Source organism: Haematobia irritans, chromosome 3 (assembly GCF_050003625.1).
Source record: "Haematobia irritans isolate KBUSLIRL chromosome 3, ASM5000362v1, whole genome shotgun sequence".
NCBI lineage: Eukaryota > Metazoa > Arthropoda > Insecta > Diptera > Muscidae > Haematobia > Haematobia irritans.
This window is the reverse complement of record NC_134399.1, coordinates 25,166,970-25,181,423: the sequence shown is the minus strand read 5'-3', so window position 1 is coordinate 25,181,423 and position 14,454 is coordinate 25,166,970. Positions and strand designations below refer to the sequence as shown.

The 14,454-nt window shown below is 25.8% G+C and overlaps 1 protein-coding gene across 2 annotated transcripts; it reads left to right on the top strand.

Annotated features, from left to right (window-relative positions):
• The first annotated feature begins 1,198 nt into the window (after positions 1-1,198).
• Positions 1,199-10,363, top strand: LOC142229020 (uncharacterized). 2 transcript variants are annotated; one of them, XM_075299552.1, is made up of 6 exons: positions 1,199-1,352; positions 1,425-1,594; positions 1,656-1,973; positions 9,250-9,919; positions 9,992-10,118; positions 10,180-10,363. In XM_075299552.1, the coding sequence occupies exons 1-5, from the start codon at positions 1,315-1,317 to the stop codon at positions 10,071-10,073; spliced, it is 1,278 nt and encodes a 425-aa protein (XP_075155667.1). In that variant the 5' UTR covers positions 1,199-1,314; the 3' UTR covers positions 10,074-10,118; positions 10,180-10,363. The 2 variants fall into 2 exon arrangements, with proteins under 2 accessions (XP_075155667.1, XP_075155666.1); XM_075299551.1 differs by having other exon boundaries at positions 1,200-1,352; positions 1,422-1,594.
• Positions 10,364-14,454: the final 4,091 nt, after the last annotated feature.

Genomic DNA, 14,454 nt, shown 5'->3' with positions numbered 1-14,454 from the left:
GCTTAAAAAAATTCTCCCAAACAATATTGTGCTGAAAATTTTATTTATTTATTTATATATTTACAATCATAATGAATTATGAAAATAAACAGGTAATATAGGTGCTAACAACATAGGTTTTCGACCTGAATGCTCAAAATTTTGTTTCTGCCCAATTGTATATTCCCCCACATCTTTCTCACTTCCACGAGATTTTTTAGTTCTTAGCACCTTTTTTTGTAATACAAACATTGTAGAAGAAATTATTCAATTTTATGATTTTTTTTATTTTAATTTTACCTTTTGCCGGACGGGGATTCGAACAGCGGACCACACAGTTTGTAAGGACCAAAGAAGTAGCTGATCAATTGCCCAAGGAAAAATAAAATGTTAATTTTGTAATAACAAGCAACAACCACCAACTTAATTCAATATCGCTCCCTGTTAAATAGCGCTCCAAGCTACTAAACACATATATGTTTATAGGCTATTTCTAAATTAATATATGTTTGCATCCAAGCATATTATATTTACAAACATTTTATGTCCCAAACATAATATGTTCTAACATATTAACATATATGTCCCAAACATGTTATGCTAGTTTATGAACATTATATGCTTGCACTCAAAAATATTGTGTTTAAAAAATTGTGTTCCAAACATATAATGTTTATAGCCAAACATATGAAAAACAGTCTTTTTCATCCGTGTAGTGGTATTTAAATGTATGTATTTGGGACAAACCTTTATATATAGCCCCCAACACATTTGACGGATGTGATATGGTATCGAAAATTTAGATCTACAAAGTGGTGCAGGGTATAATATAGTCGTCTCCGCCCGACTTTAGACTTTTCTTACTTGTTTTTTTTTTTTTCTAATATATACCAAATACGGACTAACTTACAATTTAGAAGGCGATAATAAAATGTTTTAAGATACCTTGCTATCGGGAAGTATTACCACAACCCAAGTAATTCGATTGTGGATGACAGCATTTAGTAGAAGAGTCTATGCAATCCATGGTGGAGGGTACATAAGATTCGGCCTGGCCGTACTTACTGCCGTATATACTTGTTTTCTTTATTTTTAGTTCATTTTTTCACAATCTCTTCTTTAAAATAACATCGAGAAATAAACGGAAACAAAATGGGGAGTCAAAGTTTGGTGTCGTTTTCAAATGTCCTATGTAGTGCACATCGGTACATAAAGGGCTAAAAAATAATTTTTTTTGTGTTTTTTGTCAAAAATTATCATATTTTTTCGTATGTCATTTCCGTTTATTTCAAGCCTTATTAACATTTGTTCTGCAAAAAATGTATTTCTTTTGAAATGGGGTTTCGTTCCTTCAACAATTCAAGGACCTCAAGGTAAAGCTACCATACTAGAAACTTAATCAAGCATTATCCTGTAACAGCAATTATTTTCCCCTTTTACAGTAGCATAAATTGTTCCAGATATCTGAATCACAAATGTCAAAACTGCTCCATTTGGAAAAAGCTTTGTCGAAAAATTATCAAGGACTATTGCCGTAAACAGTGTCGGGAGAATTATTCGATATTTAATGGTGGCAATAGCATCAATATAAGAATTCGAAGATCTTCGGCAAAAGGTTTTACATACGATATGGAAGTAGAGGAATAAAAATTTAAAACAAAATTTAATTTTTTTAGGTACAAAGGAGATTCAAGATAATTGTTGCCCCTGTGTAAGAGACCCATGTGATACCAAGTCCTGGGAACACACATTTACTCCCAAATGCAATAGAGACACTGAAAGGGATATGGTTAAAATAACTGAATATGAGAAATTAGCAATGAAGAATAAAAGAAATTCCAATAATAAGGACCAATCTAAATCTAATCATGGCAAGTCACATTTGAAAACTGTTAGGAGAGATGAGACTCAAATATATTCTCAAAATGATAGGAATGCACAGAAAGATTTTCAAATGGGTGGCATGAAACGGAAAACAAAATCCAAAAACAGTGGTGAGTTAATATCTGAATAGGATTTAGGGTTGAGTTGAGTTGAGTTTGATCCCATCCACTTATAAGCATATAACCCTACATTCGGCATGCCACAAAGCTGTTGTCCTTGTTGTAATTTTGAGACATTTAAGGCATTTCATTATTCTAACAACATTTTCTATATTGACAAAATTTTGTATAGAAATAAAATGTTGACAAAATATTCTACACAAATAAAATTTTGACAAAATTGTGTATAGAAATAAAATGTTAACAAAATCTTCTATAGAGATAAAAATTTGACAAAATCTTCTATAGAAATAAAATTTTGAGAAAATTTTCTATAGAAATAAAATGTGAAATATAGAAATGAAAATTGACAACATTTTCTGCAGAAATAAAGTTTGAAAAAATTTCCTATAGAAATAAAATTTGTCAATACTCTATTTCTATAGAAAATTTTGCCAAATTTTTATTTATATAGACAATTTTGTCAAAACTTTATTTGTGTAGAATATTTTGTCAACATTTTATTTCTATAGAAAATTTTCTATAGAAATAAAAAATTGAGAAATTTTTCTATGGAAATAAATTTTTTTATAAGATTATCAATAGAAATAAAATTTTGAGAAAAATTTCTGTAGAAATAAAATTTGACCAAAGTTTATATAGAAATTTTGAGACAATTTTCTAAAGGAATAAAATTTTGAGAAAGTTTTCTATAGAAATAAAATTTTGAGAAAATTTGCTATTGAAATAAAATTTTGAGAAAATTTTCTATAGAAATAAAATTTGGAAAAAATTTTCTACACAAACATAATTTTGAGAAAATATTCTAAAGAACTAAAATTTTGAGAAAAATTTCTAAAGAACTAAAATTTTGAGAAAAATTTCTAAAGAAATAAAATTTTATATAATTTTCTATAGAAATACAATTTTGAGAAACTTGCCTATAGAAATAAAATTTTGAAAAAATTTTCTATAGAAATAAAATTTTGAAAAAATTTTCTACAGAAATAAAATTTTGAAAAAAATTTCTATAGAAACAAAACATAATTTTGAGAAAATATTCTAAAGAAATAACATTTTGAGAAAATTTTCTACACAAATAAAATTTTGAGAAACTTGTCTTTAGAAATAAAATTTTGATAAATTTTCTATAGAAATAAAATTTTGAAAAAATTTTCTATAGAAATAAAGTTTTGAAAAAATTTTCTATAGAAATAAAATTTTGAAAAAATTTTCTATAGAAATAAAATTTTGAAAAAATTTTCTATAGAAACATAATTTTAAGAAAATATTCTAAAGAAATAAAATTTTGAGAAAATTTTCTAATGAAATAAAATTTTGAGATAATTTTCTATAGAAATACAATTTTGAGAAACTTTTCTATAGAAATAATATTTTGAAAAAAATTTTTATAGAAATATAATTTTGAAAAAATTTTCTATAGAAACATAATTTTGAGAAAATATTCTAAAGAAATAAAATTTTGAGAAAATTTTCTAAAGAAATAAAATTTTTTTGATTTATTTTGTTTCTTATTCGATCTTTTTCTGTTTTAATAAAAATGCTTTATTTTGTCAAGCTTGAGATCTATTTTGTTTTTATTCTTTTCAATTCATCCGTCCTAATATTTCGCAATTTTCTTTGAATTGAAATGTCCGCATATTACAGCAAGAAAATAATACCAACAAAAGATACACATTAGAAATGCTGCACATCAATAATGTACCAACAAAAAGAAGAATGAATTACAAAACAGATACAGACAACATCGCCCACATATACAGATATATGGTATGCAAAAATGATCATCGACAGGCAAAGAACAATTCGAACAACAACATCAGCCAACAGTGCAATAGCGAAAGCTGACGAGAGCAGTGATGCTCTAATAAGAATTTTGTGTAGTGATTGACGCATATGTAAGTTAGAGATAATAGCTACGACTTGACAGTTATGATAGCCTGGTAGACGATGTTTAGAATAAGATGTTTTGTGATGTACTATGTATGTGAAATTTGTATTAATTGTTTAATTTAAACTTAATTAATTAATATTATAACAAATGTTTATAGATAATTAATGAATTTAAACTTAATTGATTAATTAATATTATAACAAATGTTTATAGATCATACACCTCTGATGAAGCAATTCAAAGAAAATTGCGAAATATTAGGACGGATGAATTGAAAAGAATAAAAACAAAATAGATCTCAAGCTTGACAAAATAAAGCATTTTTATTGAAATAAAATTTTGAGAAACTTGTCTATAGAAAAAAATTTTGAAACAATTTTCTATAGAAATAAAATTTTGAAAAAATTTTTCTAAAGGAATAAAATTTTGAGAAAGTTTTCTATAGAAATAAAATTTTGAGATAATTTTCTATAGAAATACAATTTTGAGAAACTTGTCTATAGAAATAAAATTTTGAAAAAATTTTCTATAGAAATACAATTTTGAGAAACTTGTCTATAGAAATAAAATTTTGAAAAAATTTTCTATAGAAACATAATTTTGAGAAAATATTCTAAAGAAATAACATTTTGAGAAAATTTTCTAAAGAAATAAAATTTTGAAAACTTGTCTATAGAAATAAAATTTTTTAAAAAATTTCTATAGAAATAAAATGTTGACAAAATTTTCTATAGAAATAAAATTTTGACAAAATTTTCCTTGGCTGTGGAGAGGCATCTCATATTCATATATATCTTCTGCTATTTTCATAACAATTCATCTAACCGGGAGTACCATCAACTTCCTTGTCCTGGTTTTATTAATTTGTACAAAATTTTCTATAAATATAAAATTTTGACAAAATTTTCTTTAAATATAAAATTTGGACAATATTTTCTATAAATATAAAATTTTGACAAAATTTTCTATAAAAATAAAATTTTGACAAAATTTTCTATAGAAGTAAAAATTTGGCAAAAATTTTCTATAGAAATAAAATTTTGAGAAAATTTTCTATAAAAATAAAATTTTAAGAAAATTTTCTATAAAAATACAATTTTGAGAAAATTTTCTATAGAAATAAAGTTTTGAGAACATTTTCTATAGAAATAAAATTTTGAAAAAATTTTCTATAGAAATAAAATTTTAAAAAAATTTTCTATAAAAATAAAATTTTGACAAAATTTTCTTTGGCATATTTGGTCCGGCCGAAAGAGCAGAATCTTAGTAGTTTAAATTCCAGAAAGTATCGTGATCGTTTTATATCTTCTGCTATTATTCTCATTATAAGAACCGTACTATGAGCCGACAGACGGACAGAATTTCGCTGTGGAGAGGCATCTCATATTCATATATATCTTCTGCTATTTTCATAACAATTCATCTAACCGGGAGTACCATCAACTTCCTTGTCCTGGTTTTATTAATTTGTACAAAATTTTCTATAAATATAAAATTTTGACAAAATTTTCTTTAAATATAAAATTTTGACAAAATTTTCTATAAATATAAAATTTTGACAAAATTTTCTATAAAAATAAAATTTTGACAAAATTTTCTATAGAAGTAAAAGTTTGGCAAAAATTTTCTATAGAAATAAAATTTTGACAAAATTTTTTATAAAAATAAAATTTTGACAAAATTTTCTGTAGAAATAAAATTTTGACAAAATTTTCTACACAAATAAAATTAGAGAAAAATTTCTACAGAAATAAAATGTTGAGAAAATTTTCTATGGACATAAAATTTTTACTAAATTTTCTATAGAAATAAAACTTTTAAAAAAATTTCTATAAAAATAGAATTTTAAGAAAATTGTCTATAAAAATACAATTTTGAGAAAATTTTCTATAGAAATAAAGTTTTGAGAAAATTTTCTATAGAAATAAAATTTTGAAAAAATTTTCTATAGAAATAAAATTTTGGCAAAATTTTCTATAGAAATACAATTTTGACAAAATTTCCTTTGGCATATTTGGTATGAACCTTACTATGGTCCAGCCGAAAGAGCAGAATCTTGGTAGTTTAAAATCCAGAAGGTATCGTGATCGTTTTATATCTTCTGATATTATTCTCATTATTAGAACCGTACTATGAGTCGACAGACGGACAGAATCTCGCTGTGGGGAGGCATCTCATACTCATATATATATCTTCTGCTATTATCATAACAATTCATCTAACTGGGAGTACCATCAACTTCCTTGTCCTGGTTTTATTAATTTGTACAAATTTTTCTATAAATATAAAATTTTGACAAAATTTTCTTTAAATATAAAATTTTGACAAAATTGTCTATAAATATAAAATTTTGACAAAATTTTCTATAAAAATAAAATGTTGACAAAATTTTCTATAGAAGTAAAAGTTTGGCAAAAATTTTCTATAGAAATAAAATTTTGACAAAATTTTTTATAAAAATAAAACTTTGACAAAATTTTCTATAGAAGTAAAATTTTGACAAAATTTTCTACACAAATAAAATTAGAGAACAATTTCTACAGAAATAAAATGTTGAGAAAATTTTCTATGGACATAAAATTTTTACTAAATTTTCTATAGAAATAAAATTTTGAAAAAATTTTCTATAAAAATAGAATTTTAAGAAAATTGTCTATAAAAATACAATTTTGAGAAAATTTTCTATAGAAATAAAGTTTTGAGAAAATTTTCTATAGAAATAATATTTTGACAAAATTTATAGAAAAAAATTTATAGAAATACAATTTTGACAAAATTTCCTTTGGCATGTTTGGTATGAACCTTACTATGGTCCAGCCGAAAGAGCAGAATCTTGGTAGTTTAAAATCCAGAAAGTATCGTGATCGTTTTATATCTTCTGATATTATTCTCATTATAAGAACCGTACTATGAGTCGACAGACGGACAGAATCTCGCTGTGGGGAGGCATCTCATACTCATATATATCTTCTGCTATTTTCATACCAATTCATTTAACCGGGAGTACCATCAACTTCTTTGTCCTGGTTTTATTAATTTGTACAAAATTTTCTATAAATATAAAATTTTGACAAAATTTTCTATAAAAATACATTTTATATAGAAATAAAATTTTTGCAAAATTTTCTAGAGAAGTAAAATTTGGCAAACATTTTCTATAGAAATAAAATATTGCAAATATTTTCTATAGAAATAAAATTTTGACAAAATTCTCTATGAAAATAAAATGTGACAAAATTTTCTATAGAAATAAAATTTTGACAAAATTATCTATAGAAATAAAATTTGGACAAAATTATCTATAGAAATAAAATTTTGAGAAAACTGTATATAGAAATAAAATTTTGAGAAAATTTTCTATAGAAATAAAATTTTGAGAAAATTTTGACAAAATTTCTATAGAAATAAAATTTTGAAAAAATTATCTATAGAAATAAAATTTTGAGAAAATTTTCTATAGATATAACATTTTGAGTCTATAGAAATAAAATGTTGACTAAATTTTCTATAGAAATATAATTTTGACAAAATTTTCTATGAAATAAAATGTTGAAAAAATTTTCTATACACTCAAAAAAAGTTTACTTGGATCCAAAGATTTTGACCTTCCCTTAAGGATTTTGGTATTGATTCCGAGCCAGAGATGCGGCTTCTGTAAAATAAAGACATTTTTTACGGACCTCCCTGGTTTTAAATCTAGGATCAATAAAATTAAAATTGGATACAGATCTCATTCATCGAGTTTTTATTTTCTTTTTGCGATATATTTAATAAAGGTATTTATGTACAAACAAATTCCAATTTCAAAATCCAAATTATGCCAGTTACTTCAAAGTAAAAACAGTTTTCTTAATGCTAAAAAAACTTTAAACCAAAGATGCAAATCCGTAAAATGAGTCTTAGCCTATATTTGAAGCGTTTTTATCTTAAATTTAAAAATTCAATATGTCAGTTGAGTTAAAGACGATTTCTTTAAATTAAAAATGTTTTTCTTTATTTTAAGGAAAATTTGCCTTACTTCACAGATCTACAACTTCAGAAGAGAGACGCAAAATTTCAAGATTTGTGTCCTAAATTTAATGAAAAAATTTTTTGAAGCAAGGGTTATAAACTACCTTTTAATTAAAATGTCATTGTTTTAAAGAATTTTGTCCTTAGCATTGCGTAAATTTTGAGTCCTAAAATTTAAATGGCATAATCTCCTATATATTAGGTCAATATTTTTTTCAGTGTAGAAATAAAATTTTGAGAAAATTTCTCTATAGAAATAAAATTTGAAGAAAATTTTCTATAGAAATAAAAATTTGACAAAATTTTCTATAGAAATAACAATTTTGAGAAAATTTTCTATAGAAATTAAATTTTGACAATTTTTTCTATAGAAATAACATTATGAGAAAATTTTCAATAGAAATAAAATTTTGAGAACATTTTCTATAGAAATAAAATTTTGACAAAATTTCCTATAGAAATAAAATTTTAGAAAAATTTTCTATAGAGATAAAATTTTGAAAAAATTTTGCTATCATTTCGTAACTGCTCGCTTGACAAATTTACTCCATATTATTGTTTTTAAGCATTTTGATGTATTACATTCAGAATTATTCGTGATGGAATTCTAGCGTGATAGCTTTATATTTGGCTGGAAAACACAAGTGGCTACCATAAGTGCCCTCCAGCATTTAAATGTGAATAAATCTTTTGTTTCTCGTACCATTGCTCATTACACAGAAAAAAATATCACCAAAATATTTCCAATTAAAAAGTTAATTGAAGTTGAAATTTTGTTCAATTAATAAATTAATTGGTACAATTAACTTTTTAATCAAGATAGAAACATTAAGTTAATTAAGCCAATGATTGAAAATTTTAAAATTTTTAATTAAAAAGTTAATTGATACAATTAACTTTTAATCAAATTCGGAAGACTAAGTCAATTAAAAAAGTGATGAACATTTTTTTTAAATTTTTGATTAAAATTTTTTGCAAACAATCAATTGTTAATCCAAATAAAATTTCTAAGCCAATTCAGAATGTAATTGAAAATAGTTACCCTTTTTTAATTACTAAATTAATTGAGTTTGGCAATCAATATCAATTAAATTTTTAATTGAATCAATTAAAAAATTAATTGAAATTTGGTAATGAAATCAATTAACTTTTTAATCAAGAATTTTTTCTATGCCCAATTAAAACTGTGATTGATACTATCATTTTCGTGATTGAAGACATTTCAATTAAAAAATTAATTGGATCAATTAATTTCGTGATTGAATCAGAAAAAAATTTTTTTGTGTGTACAGTGATACTGACATTGTTGCAACGCGTCCATAAAATGTAATATGCGTTATAAATTCCGTTATTTCTTTAAAGATCGCCTTGATCCAAATATACGACTTTCTGAGAGAAATAGTACTGGCATAGGCACGGAAAAGCACAAAACGTCCAATCAGGACCCAGGAGAAAGTCAACAACCAAAAGAGAAACGGAAAAGAAAATCCATGGACTTCAGGGGAAATTCACAGCGCAGAGACAGTCAACAACCAAAACGGAAAAGAAAATCCATGGACTCCAATAGAAATTCACAACAACATGGTGGAGAAATTACCGAACCCTCTAAAAGCAAAAGAAATAAATCTGAAGACATGGTTTCTAATGAAATTGAAAAGATAATTAAAACAAGACAAAATAATAAACCAGGTGGGGAGAGTAAAAAGACAAGAGATCAGATCGTGAGCATACCAAAAAATAACTCCAATAAGGACAATATACGGCGGAAGTCTCAACCGCTGGACAAACATGCAATGAAAGATAAAGGCAAATTTTCCAAACAAAATCTTTTAAGGAATTCCATTATTACTGATTTGCGTTGGAAAGTTCGAAACGGCAAAGAAATTCATGCTATAACGAAAGTACCTTCACCAAAAATTGGACCACAAAAAGAGGAAAATAATGTCTACCCCAGCAAAATTATAAAGCCTTCAAGATTCGATGAAAAACCTTGGGATATTTTAAGAGCTGCCATGGAACAACGTGAACTGAGGTAACATAATCTTTCTGAAGTAGTTCATTTAAACTACCATTCGTTATTTTATTCTCTTAAATTCGTTTGCAGTGTTCTGAATTGTAAACCAACTTGTGTGGCTTGTCCTTGCTATCCTCCGATTTGCCCTAATCCCTGTTTTTGTCCTAATTAAAAAGACGAAATTATGATTAATTTTTTGTTTTAATTTTGTCTTAAGGTGAGTACTAAGTTCGTATTTCGTGGCAAATATTTTAATAAATTAAGTTTCCAAATTTTAGTCTGGCAATCCATTGGTCATTCCAAATTATCGTGAAAATTAATGAAAAAATATGTGTATGTCTGTCTTCATGTGTATTTTTTCATGTTTATCTTGGTGTTTTGCTGCGAACAGGAACAAAGTACCATCCTATAATTGGTAGTACTACTTAAATCTATATAAATTTTAGATGAATATTTTATGAATTTATCCTAAAAATAAAATTTCTTTAAATGTACATAATCAACCTTATAAAAAACTAAAACAAATTAACATGGCCGAAATTCAACCATGCCGAATCTTATACACCATCCACCATAGATTGCATATAAAGTTATGCTACATCACAATTTAATTTCAATAGAAAGTTTTGTCAAAATTTGATTTCTATAAAAAAAAATTTCTAAAAATTTTATTTCTATAGAAAATTTTGTCAAAATTTTATGTCTATAGAAAATTTTGTCAAAATTTTATTTCTAGAGAAAATTTTGCAAAATTTTATTTTTATAGAAAATTTTGTCAAAATTTTAGTTTTATAGAAAATTTTGTCAAAATTTTATTTTTATAGAAAATTTTGTCAAAATTTTATTTTTATAGAAAATTTTGTCAAGTAGTTAGTTGTCTTCTAAAGTTGTTTTAGCGAAGACAAAAACCTCTTAACATATTTTGAAAATTTAAATTTTTGTTGCGAATTTAAGACTTTTTGCCAAAAAAAATAAATATATTTTGCTTCATTACACATTTTTTGAACGCAAATGCGTGTATTCTTAACATAATTTCGAGCAAAAAGTTATTTTGAGTAATATAGATGCCATTCAGAAAATATAGAAAGAGGAATTTTACATTCACTAGACTTTTTCGGCCATTTGCAAGGAGAGTTAAAAAGCAAAAGTGGGTTTGGCGCATAAGCCCCGTAAAGAGGGCAGAGGCGTAGGTCATCTAGTTAATGAGATAAAGGGGGGCAAATTCATGTAAATTCTAATAACTATAAAACCTTTCTGCGGCACAGTTTTTAAAAAAACATTATTTGATTCTATTAGCTTTAGGGACGTAGAAGACTATTCTGGAGATTCCATGAGCGTAGCTGGGCGTTAAGTCTGAGGGGGGTCAATTATATTTAGGCATATTTTGTGGGTCGATTTTCGGGCAATTCTAGTAAAGAAATGAGTAAAGGCAAAAGTGGGTATAGGACATTAGTCCCAAGCTAGGAGAATCCTCTCCCCCAATCGCCAGAAGCGTAGGCCATCTAGTTAACGAGATAAAAAGAGGGAAATTAATGTATTTTCTAAGAGCTAAAAATCATTGATGGGGCACAGTTTAATTTCTTGCCAAAATGTCTTAAATTCGCAACAAAAATTTAAATTTTCAAAATATGTAAAGTGGTTTGTGTCTTCGCTAAAACAACTTTAACTTCACACCTTTAATTGTATTTCTATAGAAAATTTTGTCAAAATTTTATTTCTATAGAAAATTTTGTCAACATTTTATTTCTATAGAAAATTTTGTCAACATTTTATTTCTATAGAAAATTTTGTCAAAATTTTATTTTTATAGAAAATTTGGTCAAAATTTTATTTCTATAGAAAATTGTGTCAAAATTTTATTTCTATAGACAATTTTGTCAAAATTTTATTTCTATAGAAAATTTTGTCAATTTTATTTCTATAGAAAATTTTGTCAAAATTTTATTTTTTTAGAACATATGAATATATGAATTTATCCTAAAAATAAAATGTCTTTAACTGCACATAATCAACCTTTTAAAAAAATAAAACAAATTAACATGGGCAAAATTCGACCATGCCGAATTTTATACACAATCCACCATGGATTGCGTACAAAGTTATGCTACATCCCAATTTTATTTCTATAGAAAATTTTGTCAAAATTTGATTTCTATAAAAAATTGTCTAAAAAATTTATTTCTATAGACAATTTTATCAAAATTGTATGTCTATAGAAAATTTTGTCAATATTTTATTTCTAGAGAAAATTTTGCAAAATTTTATTTTTATAGAAAATTTTGTCAAAATTTTATTTTTATAGAACATTTTATCAAGAAGTTAGTTGTTTTCTAAAGTTGTTTTAGCGAAGACACAAACCACTTTACATATTTTGAAAATTTAAATTTTTGTTGCGAATTTAAGACTTTTTGCCAAGAAATTAAATATATTTTGTTTCATTACACATTTTTTTAGCGCAAATGCGTATATTCTTAACATAATTTCGAGCAAAAAGTTATTTTGAGTAATATAGATGCCATTCAGAAGATATAGAAAGAGGAATTTTACATTCATTAGACTTTTTCGGGCATTTGCAAGGAGAGTTAAAAAGCAAAATTGGGTTTGGCGCATTAGCCCCGTAAAGAGGGCAGAGGCGTAGGTCATCTAGTTAATGAGACAAAGGAGGGGCAAATTCATGTAAATTCTAATAACTATAAAACCTTTCTGCGGCACAGTTTAAAAAAAAAATTATTTGATTCTATTAGCTTTAGGGACGTAGAAGACTATTCTGGAGATTCCATGAGCGTAGCTGGGCGTTAAGTCTGAGGGGGTCAATTATATTTAGGCATGTTTTGTGGGTCGATTTTCGGGCAATTCTAGTAAAGAAATGAGTAAAGGCAAAAGTGGGTATAGGACATTAGTCCCAAGCTAGGAGAATCCTCTCCCCCAATCGCCAGAAGCGTAGGCCATCTAGTTAACGAGATAAAAAGAGAAAATTAATGTATTTTCTAAGAGCTAAAAATCATTGATGGGGCACAGTTTAATTTCTTGCCAAAAAGTCTTAAATTCGCAACAAAAATTTAAATTTTCAAAATATGTAAAGTGGTTTGTGTCTTCGCTAAAACAACTTTAACTTCACACCTTTAATTGTATTTCTATAGAAAATTTTGTCAAAATTTTATTTCTATAGAAAATTTTGTCAAAATTTTATTTTTATAGAAAATTTTGTCAAAATTTTATTTCTATAGAAAATTTTGTCAAAATTTTATTTCTATAGAAAATTTTGTCAAAATTTTATTTCTATAGAAAATTTTGTCAAAGTTTTATTTCTATAGAAAATTTTGTCAAAATTTTATTTCTATAGAAAATTTTGTCAAAATTTTATTTTTATAGAACATATGAATATATGAATTTATCATAAAAATAAAATTTCTTTAACTGTACATAATCAACCTTTTAAAAAAATAAAACAAATTAACATGGCCGAAATTCGACCATGCCGAATCTTATACACAATCCACCATGGATTGCGTACAAAGTTATGCTACATCCCAATTTTATTTCTATAGAAAGTTTTGTCAAAATTTGATTTCTATAAAAAATTTTCTAAAAAAAAATATTTCTATAGAAAATTTTGTCAAAATTGTATGTCTATAGAAAATTTTGTCAAAATTTTATTTCTAGAGAAAATTTTGCAAAATTTTATTTTTATAGAAAATTTTGTCAAAATTTTATTTTTATAGAACATTTTGTCAAGAAGTTGTTTTCTAAAGTTGTTTTAGCGAAGACACAAACCACTTTACATATTTTGAAAACTTAAATTTTTGTTGCGAATTTAAGACTTTTTGCCAAGAAATTAAATATATTTTGCTTCATTACACATTTTTTTACGCAAATGCGTGTATTCCTAACATAATTTCAAAAAGTTATTTTGAGTAATATAGATGCCATTCAGAAGATATAGAAAGAGGAATTTTACATTCATTAGACTTTTTCGGGCATTTGCAAGGAGAGTTAAAAAGCAAAATTGGGTTTGGCGCATTAGCCCCGTAAAGAGGGCAGAGGCGTAGGTCATCTAGTTAATGAGATAAAGGAGGGGAAAATTCATGTAAATTCTAATAACTATAAAACCTTTCTGCGGCACAGTTTAAAAAAAAAATTATTTGATTCTATTAGCTTTAGGGACGTAGAAGACTATTCTGGAGATTCCATGAGCGTAGCTGGGCGTTAAGTCTGAGGGGGTCAATTATATTTAGGCATGTTTTGTGGGTCGATTTTCGGGCAATTCTAGTAAAGAAATGAGTAAAGGCAAAAGTGGGTATAGCACATTAGTCCCAAGCTAGGAGAATCCTCTCCCCCAATCGCCAGAAGAGTAGGCCATCTAGTTAACGAGATAAAAAGAGGGAAATTAATGTATTTTCTAAGAGCTAAAAATCATTGATGGGGCACAGTTTAATTTCTTGCCAAAAAGTCTTAAATTCGCAACAAAAATTTAAATTTTCAAAATATGTAGAGTGGTTTGTGTCTTCGCTAAAACACACCTTTAATTGTATTTCTATAGAAAATTTTGTCAA

Bases quoted from the DNA above. Each gene is read 5' to 3' on its own strand.
- LOC142229020 (XM_075299551.1), top strand. From the start codon at position 1,315: ATGGGGTTTCGTTCCTTCAACAATTCAAGGACCTCAAG. The intron at 1,353-1,421 runs GTAAAGCTACCA...CCCCTTTTACAG, and splicing joins AACAATTCAAGGACCTCAAG to TAGCATAAATTGTTCCAGAT. The intron at 1,595-1,655 runs GTTTTACATACG...TAATTTTTTTAG, and splicing joins TCGAAGATCTTCGGCAAAAG to GTACAAAGGAGATTCAAGAT.